Here is a 13,280-nt window from a genome sequence, read left to right as displayed (position 1 = left end):
ACTAAACTATCCCTCGGTAGAATGTAAGCCCCTTAAGGGCAAGGGACTGTTTTGTTTTATTTCTTTATAAACCCAGTACAGTGCCTCTTATAGAGTAAGAATTTATTAAATGTGTATTGAATGAGTTGGACGATCTTCTTGTACTTTTTGTATCATGGGCAGTTTCTTACCCACTTAAACATAAATTTTGCCAGTTTAACCAAGTAGATAAAATGGGCAGAATGTCGTAGTGGAAAAAGCAGAGGATTTGGAGTCATGAAACTTGAATTGGAATGAAAGTGCTTCCCCTCACTAGCTGTGCAATCATTAACCTCTGTTTCCTCATTTGTAAAATGGGGATAATAATACCTGTAGAGAGAAGAAACTTAGTGTGGTGAGTAGTTACTCTTAGAATCAAAAAGACTGGGGTCTGAACCCTGCTTCTGATAAATACTAGCTATGTGAATGTGGGCAAATCACTTAACTTCTCAGTGTCCTCAACACAGATATAACCCTGTATGTACCAAATAAATTGCTGATCACTGGTGAAAAAGGGAATTCCCCCTCCAGTTACTGATGAGATCACAGGTCCAGACCTTTTTACTTCCCCTCCCTTCTCCCACCCCCAAATACCTGCAGTACTGAACTCACTGGGTTATTATGAGGTTTAAATGAAATAATGTATATACAGTGGTTTGCAAACCTTAAAGCATGACATAAATGTCAATTATTATTGTTGCTGTTATTTAATGACTTCCAAACTTCAGTTTCCTCATCTATAAATTGGGGGTAATAATACTTATACTACCTACCACACAGCAGTGTTTTTAAAATCTTAATACCCTCTAAAAATATGAGTTATTGATATTAATGTAGATAACCTGTGGAAACAGGTGCCCAGAAAACCAAGGAACACTTGATTGAAAGCACTGGGGTGGGGATGGGGGTGGTCAAGGATACACATACATTTAGCCCTCAGGCCCCTCTCCTCCCACCTTCTTAAGTTAGATACATTGCAGTTAGTCACTCTCTCAGTCTATATGCCCTGGGAAAGAAGGTGAGTTCAGGAAAATGCTGGCTGGTCTTCTGTGAAATGAAAGAGGTGCCTAGAATGCCTTTGCAAAGGGGCACAACTTTTGTTTTTGTTTTTTCATTCTTGTCACCATATAGAATACAAGGATGCCCTACAAAATTACCACAGGGACTGGAGCTCAGAATTGGTGGCAGGTGGGTATCTGCAGATCCCCAAATGTATACCTATGAATGTGTGTCTATGTAGATGTTATTTAAGTGTACAAGAATATTTGTGAATTATTTCATGGCATTCACAATCATCTGAGGCTCAGTTGAAAGGTCTAGGGATATTCAGATATTCAGCATGGAGAAATGAAGATCTATGATAACGTCTTCAAGCGTTTGAAAGCTCGTTAGGTCAATGAGGAATTTGCCCTTACTCTGTGGTCCCAGAAGGCAGAATGTGGATCATTTGGTGAAATTTAAAGAGGCAGATTCCAGCTCAATAGAAGGGAGAAGTTTCTGACAGAGCTAGAAAAGAGTAGAATCATTTGAAATGAGATAGCTCATGAAATAGTGAATTCCCTGTCACTGGAAGTATTCTAAGTAGAGGACAGATGACCACTTCTTTGAAATGGTAGACTCATAAAACATCAGAGCTGGAAAGGACTTTAGAGTTCATCCAGACTAGTTCCTTCATTGCTCAGATGAGGAAGCTGAAACTCCCAGAGCTTGTCCTGTGTCAGGGTGCAGGTAAGCTTGCTGACCTCTGGAAGTACTTTCCAGTACTAGGATTACATGATTTGAGACCTTCCTAATTTTGACAAAAGTTTTAATTAGAAAAATGAAAAGATGTCCACTTATTTAGGCCAGAGAAAATATAAGTGAGGGAGAAAAGAAAATCCTTTAACTATGTGGAAGAACTTGGGAAGTATGAAAACTGTGAAATGCTGACAGACAAAGGGCACGAGATCTTTCTCCTGTCTCCTTTTTTAGAATTAAAACCTCTCCATTATAGGATAGTATAAATGCATCCCTACAGGTAGCCACAATGATAGACTTTGTGACCCATGGGAGGTGTGTCAGCCCCTAAAGATGATAACTAGACTAACTGGGGAGCAAAGTTACTCTTGCAGATGATAGACTAAAATTCTGGAATTTGGCAGTTTAGTTCCTAATATGTATATTTTTTGATCCTACACTTTAAAGTAATTCAATTTTGTGTACAGCATATTTAAACGTTACGATGTTAGTCTATTGAATTTATGTATATTTGCAAATTTCTATATACCAGTTTATGTGAAATATGTGATTACTATTTATTCAAGTGGCAAGGTTTCCCATCCTTGAATATGGTGAGTTCAGGTGTTCAATGTAATATGGTGTTATGTATTCACCAAAAGGTGCACATGATCTAGCTATGTAGTACATTTTATGGAAGTCAGTTTATGTAATTCCAAACAATTTAATAAAGATTCAATTCTACTAGGAAACTAAAGTCTTCCAGCCCTTCCTGAATGCATATAATGTATTAGATTAAAGGGTTTGAGGCTTTGTTCATTATAGTCAAATAATGTGAATATGTGAAATTACCATCTCCTTATCTTGGTATATGTATTTTTTAAAAGATGCTATTTTCTCTTCAGTATAATAATAGGGTACATTTTCTTAAAAATCACTTGATAATGATTGGTCCTGCCTATTGAATGAACAAATAAAAGAGTTTTACTGTGATAGTCTGTTGCTCTAAAGTACCTATGATCTCCAGCTATGCTTCTGAACTGCTACAGGTCATACTCTGCGAAAGGCTGGAAGAAGCAGGTCCTGTTCACGGGAAAAAAAGGAGGTAATGTATAAACATGCTGGGAGTTCGGTGGGCAGTTTTTAATTTAAAGGGTTTGGGGACACTTGGTAGTGAAAAGGTGTCTTTGCCTGGATCTTATAACATTTTCCCTCTGATGTAAAGTCTTTAATTCCAGATAAGTCAATAACTGTTGACAGCTCTGATTTTAATAGGGTAGTTGATAAAGCCAAGAGATCTCTTCTTAGAATGAAACCATAGTACCACATGGAAAGTGTTTCCTTTCAGTAAAGCAACATATTTGGATCCAGGGACCAAAAAACATTTTAATTAACAAATTTTGTTTTAATATAGAAAACATAAATGCAAAAGCCACAATGTACACTTTTCCGCAAATTCAGGTAGACAACATGATGTGATTGTGAGTAAAAGTTCATGTTTACAAAAAAGGAAGGTTTTCTTCTCTAACTTTAACAACATAGTGTCATCATTATCCATTATATTTTGTTGTGATTTGATATTGTCTTCATGTAAGCTGTTATAGTTAGGTAGTATATTGTTCTTTCAAGTCAGCTTTCTTTAGGCTATATCAATTCCTACAGATCTTTCAGTATTTCTTGGAATTCTTCATATTGTCATTCCTTACAGCATGATAATATTAATATTCACATACCACAATTTCTTTAGCCATTCCATAAATTGTTGTGCACATAGTTAATTTCTAATTTTATTCTGTAATAAAGAATATTTTTATACAGATAGGAATATGAAAAAAAGCACCTTTTAGATTATTAGGTAAAAAAAGGGTGAAATTTTTGTAACTTTTTATGAATGATTTTATGTTGCTTTCCCAAATGGTCAGACCAGTTTCAATATAAATCAGTTACTAGGACTATTTCCCAAAGTTTTGCCAAGGTAGAATTTTTCCATATTTAGCCATCTTTGCCAATTTGATGATTATTAAGTTATACCTTAGAATCATTTTAATTTGCATTTCTCTGACTATTAATAATTTTGTAATTATTCTGCTCATGATTCTTGAGAGTTTCTTTTCTTCATTTTAAAACTGCCTGTTCACAGTGATCTTTTCACCAGTTCTCTATTGGGGAATAGCTTTTCATCCTATAGATCTGTGTCAGTTCCTTGTAGAAATTGGATGTCAGACCTTTTATAAGAGGCGTTTAATGCAAAGTTTTGTACCCAATCTGTATTTTCCCTTTTTATTCTAGCTAAATTGTTTTAATTTATGCAAAACTTGCTTTTAAAAAAATCAATACCAGCTATTTTGTCTTTTTAATATTCTTTCTCCATATATACATGTATGTGTATATAGTATAATAGACTATATGTCTGTGTCTGAGTGTGTGTCATATGGTTTAAGAATTCTCCCCTCTCCACAATTCTGAAATACATACCTTTCCATTCTGGTCTAAACCCATTTTCTGCTAACTTTTATCTAAATTTCCAAGCAGTTTTTCTTTTTTAGAGGGAGGAAGGCAGGACTGAGCAGCTATTTGTTTCCTCCACTACAAAAGAAATGATTCACAAAATACTGGTAATAGCATATTCACAAGTACTTAAAATATGGTATGGTAAAAAGAAACATTTAGTGAGACTGCTGATATCATCTTCACCTCTACTTTGTACTGTATAAGCAATTTACTCAATACCCATTATCTTTTGTTGAGCCAGGGCATGGCTCATGCACCTGTTAGTTGCAGGAAACATCTCCCCCTGGGCAAACAGTTTGTAGATCAAGAGCTCCTGATTGCTTCAATTCATGGCATTGTCAGTGAGGCTAGAAACCACATCTCAGGATTGCTGTTCAATAGCCCGTATTCCAGGAAAGAATCTCAAAGCAAAAGTGGCAGCACGCCTTCTGGCTGACATATGTAGACAATTGCTATTGCTGAAAGGAAGTCCCCCAGTCCCACCAGAAGTCTAAGGCTTCATAAACAAAGAGTAGGAGCAGAAGGTTTCTCCTTATAAAGTCTAATGAGGGAATAACTGTTGCTGCTTTTTGATGCTGCTTCCAGTTACAGGGTGGTAGGGCACAAATCAACCAGAAGCCTTTGATTTCCCTTATCCTTTGTGAGGAGCCCATCCATGAGAATGGGCAAACATTCATGCTCAACTCCAGGGGACCTTCTACAATTACGTGAGACATTCCTCTGATTCCCCTCATTATTCTCTCTTCTCCTAGTTAAGTACTTGTTATCCTCAGAAAAATCAACTGGTATAAATTTGGTACATTGTCCCATTTTCCCAGTTCTGGAAAGTTCCCTGGGAAGCTGGAGAAGGGTCAGACATTATCATTTCCAGTGCCTTCTCCCCATGCTTTTTATTAGAATCTCAACAAAGTCCAACGACACAGATCTTAATGGGTTCCTAAGTGCCATGTCTGAGTATTCCTTTCAGCATAGCCCTAAAGAGCCCCCAGATGAAGTCTGTTGGGAGAACCCAGTCCAACCACAGATTGTGGGCCTAGAGATTACAGTCACTCCCAAATACAAAGTGTTATATCTATCTGTCTAATCTATCTACACACATATATGCACACATATTTGCATAAACACATACACATACATCCACACACACACATACATATGTGCCGTTTGGTTGTTGTCCTTCATTCTAGAAGAGGACCAAAATGCATAGGACACTATGCTAGAGTCAAGTTTCAGTATGTCCAATTGTGGTTGATCAGAGCAGTAGGAGCTCAGAATGTTCTAACACGTTGGGCACAAAATAGTCCATGTGAACATTTGGGGTGAATTCTCTGAATCTGTGCATCTTGTGTTTTTTTTTTTTTGAGCTATTTCAATTTTGCTTTGCTCATAGAGCACAGTACCTTCTCACCATGCTGGGTGATCCTGTGCCAGTGTCCCCCATGTCACACAATTCCAAAGTTCTTTTTTTTTAGTTGCAAAGTTCTTAAGAGAGATCTTGATAGTGTCCTTCTGTTGCTTCTTCTGACCATCATGTGTTTGCCTTGTGTGAGAGCTCCATAAAATAGTCTTTTTGGCAAGCATATGTTTTGCCTTCAAACAACGTGGCCAGCATAATGAAGTTGTACTTTCTGAAGTAGAGTTTGAATGCTTGGCAATTTAATTCAGGTGTCTGGTATCTTATCCTGCCAGGTAATCTTCAGAATCTTCCTGAGACAATTCAAATGGAAGCAATTTAGTTTATTCAACAAGCAACATATAAAGTTCTTATAGGTTACTGCCTAGCATTTATAAGATCCTATCCTAACCCTAATTAAGAAAAAAAATTAATGAAATAAAAAAATTAACCAAAGGGAAAAAATAAGGAGGAAAACAAGCTTCCACTTTCAGAAAGAAAGTCTCCTCCTAAATATCCTCCATCACTCATGTTGCTCTCCCAGGATCATTTAGGAACCTGGCATCAACTAGAAGTTCCTCACAGAAGCATGAAATGCAGCCTGCATGAAAATTCTTTCCTAGATCCCTGCAGCACATAGGACAGCTCATACTTTTCTCCATTGGACCCCCTGCCAATAAACAGAGAAATACAAATGGTGGTCCAGACAAAATATCTATGCAACACTTATAGCACCCCATGTTTCTCAAGTGGATCCCTTGAAAACCATAGGACTTTCTAAAACAAGGTCTGAACTCTCCCAATTACAGAGCAGAATAACTTCTTTCTAAAAAAGTCTATAAACTCAGATGAACTTCACACGTGTTTAGAATTCCAAAAACAGATTAAGTGCTTGGATTAATTTTGGTAGTACATTAATGGTAGTACACAGAAACACTGATGATTTGTGTGGGTTTAGTTTATATTTTGCAACTTTGCTGTAGTTGTTAATTGTTTTGATTAATTTTTTAATTGACTCTAGAGTTGTTTAAGTAAACCTCATATCATTTGCAAAAATGATATTTTTGTTTCCTCATTGCCTATGCTTATTCCTTCAATTTCTTTTTCTTATTTGGAATACATGGCTATAATCTCCTTGCAAGCATTCTGTTTAAAATTTTTGTATCAGTATTCATTAGGGAAATTGGTTGTAGTTGTTGACTTTTTTCTCCTCTGTTTTTATTTTCCCTGATTTAGGTAGCAAGACCATATTTGTGTCATAGAAGGAATTTGGTAGAATTCCTTCTTTATTTCTCTGTCTTTTTTTTTTTCAGACAGTTTATGTAGTATTGAAATTAACTGTTCTTTCAATGATAGAATTCTCATGTAAATCCATCTGGTTTTAGATTTTTTTTTTTCCTTTGGGAGCTCATTTATTGCTTGTTCAATTTCTTTTTCTAAGATTGGGTTAAGTACTTTATTTCTTGATCTGTTCACCTGGGCAATTTATTTTTTTGTAAATGTTCATCTATTCCAGTAGCTTGTTAGTTTTATTGACATGTAGTTAGGCAAAATAGCACTTAACAATTGCTTTTATTTCTTCTTCATTGGTCGTTAGTTCACCTTTTTCATTTTTGCACCTGGTAAATTGATTTCCTTTCTTTGTAAAGATCAAATTAGGCAATGACATTTATTTTATTAGGTTTTTTTTCTTGTCTTTTTTTTTAGAGGGGGGAAGGCAGAGCAATTGAGGTTAAGTGACTTGTCCAAGGTCACACAACTAGTAAGTGTTAAGTGTCTGAGGTTGGATTTGAACTCAGGTCCTCCTGACTTCAGTGCCAGTGCTCTATTCATTGTGCCACCTAGCTTCTTTATTAGTTGTATTTTTTTTAAAGCCCTCCTAGTTTTATTTATTAGTTCAATTTTTTTTCTTTACTTTGAAACTTGTTAGTCACTCTTTTGATTCTCAGGATTTCTATTTTGGTGTTTAATTGGGGTTTTTTAATCTGTTGGTTTTCTAGTTGGTGTTTTTTTTTTTTTAGTTGCAGGACCAATTCATCAGTCTACTCTTCATCTTTTTATTGATGTAAGCATTTAGATATGTAAAATTTCTCTAAGTATTGCTTTGGCTTCATCACACAAATTTTAGTATATAATTTCATTGTTGTCATTATCTTTAATGAAATTATTTGATTGTTTCTATGATTTGTTCTTTAACCCTCTCATTCTTTTTTAAAAATATTTTATTCCTCCCAATTACATGTTAAAACAATTTTAAACATTTTTTTAATTAAAGTTTTGAGTCCCAAATTCTATCCCTCCCTCCCTTTCCTTCCTTTTCCCTGAGACAGTAAGCAATCTGATAAAGGTTATACATGTGCAATCATATAAAACATTTCCATATTAGTCATTTTGTGCAAGAAAACTCAGAGAGAGAGAGAGAGAGAGAGAGAGGAAGAAAGAGCGCTCATGCTTCAATCTGTATTTAGACAATATTAATTCTTTCTTTGGAGGTAGATAGCATTTTTCATCATAAGTCCTTTGAGATTGTCTTGGATCAATATATTGCTGAGAACAGCTAAGTCTGTGAATGTTCATCTCATAATATTGCTGTTACTGTGTATAATGGTCTCCTGGTTCTGCTTACTTCATTTTGCTTCATTTCATGTGTGTCTTTCCAGATTTTTTTTTAAATCGCCCTGTCATTTCTTATAGTACAATAATATTCTTTTCAAATCATATACTATAACTCACTCATTCTTTAGGATTAAGTTATTTAGTTTCCAGTTAATTTGAATCTCTGCTTCAAAGGTCCTTTCCTGGATGTAATTTTTATTACATTATGGTCAGAAAAAGATACATTTGATATTTCTGCTTTTCTACATTCATTTGTGAAATTTTTATACCTTAATTCATGGTTGATTTTTTGTAAGGGTACCATGCACATGTATATTCCTTTCTATTCTCATTTGATAGTCTCCAGAAGTCTATCATATCTAACTTTTCTAAAATTCTATTCACCTCTTTAATTTCTTTCTTGTTTATTTTATGGTTAGATTTATCTAGGACTGAGAAGGGTAAATTGGGATCCCCCACTATTAGTTTTATTCTCTATTTCTTACTATAACTCTCAACTTTTCTTGTTTTTGTTCTTTTTTTTTTGTTTTATGCTTTTTGGAGGGCAATTGGGGTTAAGTAACTTGCCCAAAGTCACATGGCTAGTAAGTGTGTCAAGTGTCTGAGGCTGGATTTGAACTCAGGCCCTCCTGACTCCAGGGCCGGTGTTCTATTCACTGTGCCACCTAGCCATCCCTCAACTTTTCTTTTAAGAATTAAATTGCTGTGTCATTTAGTGCATATGTGTTCAATACTGGCATTAATTCATTATCTCTAATACCTTTTAGTATGTTGTTTACCTGTTTATTTCTTTTAATCAGCTCTATTTTTGCTTTTGCTTTTCTGCAATCATGATTACAATCCCTGCTGTTTTCATTTTAGCTAAAGCATAATAGATTCTACTCCAGCCCCTTATTTTAACTCTCTGTGTATTTTTTCTGTTTTCATTTATTTTTCTTGTAAGCAGGATATTGTTGGATTCTGGTTTCTAATCCATTCTACTGTATTCTTCCATCTCATGGTTGAGTTCATCCCCTTTACTTTCACAATTATGATTGCTAACTCTCTATTTTTCTCCATCCTGTTCTCTTATACTGTCCTTTTTTTTTTTCACCCTGTCCGCTCCTTCACCTTCTGTTTTGTTTCTGACTCCTGCTTTACTTAGTTTATCATCCCTTCCCAATTTCTTTTCAGCCCTTTCCTTCCTATTTCTCTGTGAGGTAGGATGAATTTCTGTATCTAACTGTGTGTGTATGTATATTCTTCATTCCCTGCATCAGTTCAAGTGTATGTATATGTGTTCTTCCCTCCTTGAATCCATTCAGATGAAAATGAAGTTTAGGTGTTGCTCACTCCCCACCACTGCCTCCTCCATTTTATAAACACTTCCATGCATTTCTCATTTATGTTAGATAATTTTCCTCATCCTTCTACTCCATTCCTCCCTCTTCCAGTGCATTCTTCTTCCTTACCCTTCTTTTGAGTCTTCCATTCTTTTGAGATCATTCAAACAAAATAGAATCACACTCACATCCTTTATCTAATTAGACTCCCTCTAAAACCTTTGGTGATGATAAAGTTCTAAGAGGTCTCCATGTAAGTATGTAAACAGTTTAACCTTGTTTATTAGTTCCTTATGATTTCTCATTCATGTTTACTTTTTACTGCTTTTCTAAAGTCATATGTTTGAATATTAAATTTTCTATTCAGCTCTCATCTTTTCATTAGGAATGCTTGAAAGTCCTCTATTTCATTAGATGTTCATTTTCCCCCCTCTAGCATTATACTCAGTTTTTCTAGAAGCTGTTCTGGGTTTATAATTCTAGATCCTTTGCCTTTTGGAATATCATATTCCAAGGCCTCTGTTCCTTTATAGTTGTTCTTCAGTTGTGCCTGACTTTTTATGACACCATTTGGGGTTTTCTTGGCAAAGATACTGGAGTGATTTATCATTTTTTTTCTCCCACTTATTTTCCAGATGAGGAAACTGAGGCAACATGATTAAGTGACATGCTCAGGGTCACACAGCTAGTATGTGTCAGAGACTAGATTTGAATTCAGGTCTTCCTGACTCCAGGCCCAGAACATTATCCACTGTGCCATCTAGCTTTCTCTTTTGTGGTGGTGACTGCTAAATATCGTATGATTTTTACTGTGGCTCCACAGTGCTTGAATTCTTTCTGTCTGGATGATTGCAGTATCCTTGACATAAGATCTCTGGATTTTTCTCTAAAATATTTTTGGGAGTTTTCATTTGGGAGTTTTTTTCAAGATGTGACTAGTGGGTTTTTCAATTTCTCCTACTGTATTTCAATGAAGACTTTTCCATAGCTATTAAAATAAGTTTGATTTTGTTTTGTAACTCATATGATTGATTATGTGAATTATTTTCCCAACTCTTAACCATCCTTGCATTCTCATTATGAATTCAGTTGTCATTATGAATATTCTTATGCGTTGATGAAGTCTCTTCACCATATTTTATTAGTTTTTCTTCTATATTCACTAATGACATTGACCTAAGTGAACAAAACAGGTTAAATTCTCATTTTTTATTTTACCCTTTCCTGATCGGGTTAACAGGACTGTATTTATCTCATAGAAGTTTGGTGGAGCCCATTCTTTCTCCAAGTTTGGAAAAAAAGTTTCTGTAACTTGGCACTATTTGTGCTTTAGATTAGAACTGTCAAACTTTCATTTCTGAGACAACACTTGAGTGCCTCAGAACCAGATTATAATGTAATTGGGCAAGCTGGTGGAGTAAAGGAAGGGCTACAGCCGAGCTCTCCCAACATTCCCCTCCAAAAAACTGTAAAATAATGCTTCAGATTGAATTCTGGAGTGGCTGAACCAACAAAAAGATTTTCCAGCCCACAACAATTTAGGAGCTTGGAACAACAGGTTTGTCTTGCTGGGATGCAACGGCAACATGAACTGTGGGACCTTGTAGGCAGTGACAACAGAAAGCAGCTTTAGGATCTCTCAAACCAGAGACAGTAAGGGGATTGGGTAACTGGTCAGAAAGATATTACAGAGGATTCCTGTGCTAGCACTGGCTACCAGACCAGGCACTGAGTGGAAACTTATTGCCTATACCCACTTCTGGGTTAGAGTTCTAAGGTGGAGAGTAGTACTTTTGGTCACAAGAGAGCAAGGGCCCTGTGGAGTAGCATGGCTTGCAGCTGCAAGAGATTAGGGGCCCTTGGTAATGTGACAGGTGAAATCTGAAATAACAAAGGTTTGAGCTTTTGAACATATTGATTTTATTAAGCAATGCATGCCAATTGCATAACAAATTGGGACCAGCCCCCCTCAGCTTGACACTACACAGGTTTTTATACATTTAAAAAAAACAGTTAATAGGATATAAACCAGGATATAAGATTAGGTAATCTGATTCCTAATTGGAGGAAAGATTAGGGACTTTTCAAGTTGGGAGAGGGAAAGCAAACCGGTACAATTCCTTGAAGTCAGAAAAAGAGGTGGCCCACTCTTCCCCAAGTGCCAGTATTCCATCAAAGGATCATGGAAACAGTAACTGATTGACCCTTACAGGGCCAGTTTTCAGATAAGATATATGGGTTTCTTGAGATGTATAATTGTGAGAAAACTCCTTGCTCGGTCTTTGGAACTGACTGGGTTTCTGGTCAGCATAAGCTAGGTCTTTAGTTAAGGGTCTCTAAGTTGAGGTGGTCTAGCTTCTCAGCTGAGCAGGCTTAGGTTCAAAGAATGAAATAAAATTTTCTCACCATTCCTGTAATTGAATAAAGTTTTCTCACAAGACAGAAATTGGACTAGACCTATAATTGAATAGAAAGGGAACTGAACTAACTACAGAATTGAATCAGAAGATGTAGTCTTTGTGGTTCACTCAGGAGAGCAGTGACTACACCTCTCCCCAGATCATACCACCTTAGAAGCACCAAAAACTTCCAAAGCCCCAGAATATCAATGCAAAAAGCCTAAAGCTTGGGACAGTGCCCCACCCTCAACTTTAACATAAAATTCATAATCAAGAAATAAGGTGGAAAAATGAACAGACTACAAAAAAAAAAAGAATGTGGCTAAAAAGTTACTATTTTGATAGGGAAGATCAAGACACAAACTCAGTAAAAGACAATGATGTCAAGACTGCTACAAGCAAAACCTAAAAACAAAAGAAAATGTGAATTGGACACAAGTCCAACAAGAATTCCTAGAACTAAAAAAAATTATTTTCAAATCAAATAATAGTGGTAGAGGAAAAATTGGGAAAAGAAATAAAATCAATGCAATAAAATTATGAAAGATAATTAGCAGCTAGGTAAAAGAAGCACAAAAATACTAAAGAAAATGGCACCTTAAAAAACCCACAGAATTGGCCAAATGGTAAAAGAGGCAAAACTACTACATTCATGAAAATAACTCCTTTATAATTAGAATTGGCCAGATGGAAAAAGAGGTGCAAAAGCTCACTAAATAAAATAATTCTTTAAAAATTAGAAATGGATGGGTAGAAGACAATGAATGACTCTGTGAAACATCAAGAAACAAAACAAAGTCAAAAGAAGGAAAAAATAGAAGAAAATGTGAAATATTAAAAAAAATTGACCTGGAAAATAGATCAAGAAGAGAGAATTTGAGAATTATTGGACTACCTGAAAGCCATGAGCAAAGAATGAACTTAGATATCGTATTTCAGGAAATTAATGAAAACTGACCCAATATCCTAGAACCAGAGGGTAAAATAGAAATTAATGAAAAGAATCCACTGATTACCACCTGAAAGAGATGCTGAAATGAAAAATCCCATGAATATTGTAGCCATATTCCAGAGCCCTTAAGTCTCAGATAAAATATTGCAAGCAACAAAACACACACACACACACAAAACCCTAAAAAATCAAACCCATTCAAATGTCCTGTAGCCACAGTCAGGATCACACAAGTTTTAGGAGCTACTCTGTTAAAGGAGCAGAGGGCTTAAATATAATATTCTTGAAGGCAAAGGAGTTATGATTACCACCGATAATTACCTACCCAGCAAAATTGAGTGTAATCTTTCCAG

At 35.7% G+C, this 13,280-nt stretch overlaps 1 protein-coding gene across 4 annotated transcripts in view; it reads left to right on the top strand.

Annotated features, from left to right (window-relative positions):
• Window positions 1-13,280, top strand: part of KATNIP (katanin interacting protein) — a 220,562-nt gene that overhangs the window by 12,482 nt on the left and 194,800 nt on the right. For 3 of the 4 annotated variants that reach the window (XM_069064208.1, XM_069064202.1, XM_069064194.1), the window contains exons 2-3: window positions 1,150-1,206; window positions 2,784-2,839. In XM_069064208.1, the coding sequence (XP_068920309.1) occupies window positions 1,150-1,206; window positions 2,784-2,839 (113 nt within the window). The remainder of the gene's footprint in view (window positions 1-1,149; window positions 1,207-2,783; window positions 2,840-13,280) is intronic. The other variant, XM_069064216.1, reaches the window with a different exon arrangement.

The sequence above is a fragment of the Petaurus breviceps genome, unplaced genomic scaffold (assembly GCF_028583685.1).
Source record: "Petaurus breviceps papuanus isolate PSGF00001 unplaced genomic scaffold, PetGlider_PUasm1.0 138, whole genome shotgun sequence".
Classification (NCBI taxonomy): Eukaryota; Metazoa; Chordata; class Mammalia; order Diprotodontia; family Petauridae; genus Petaurus; species Petaurus breviceps.
The sequence above is the reverse complement of the archived record's forward strand: the minus strand, read 5'-3'. Positions and strand labels throughout refer to the sequence as shown.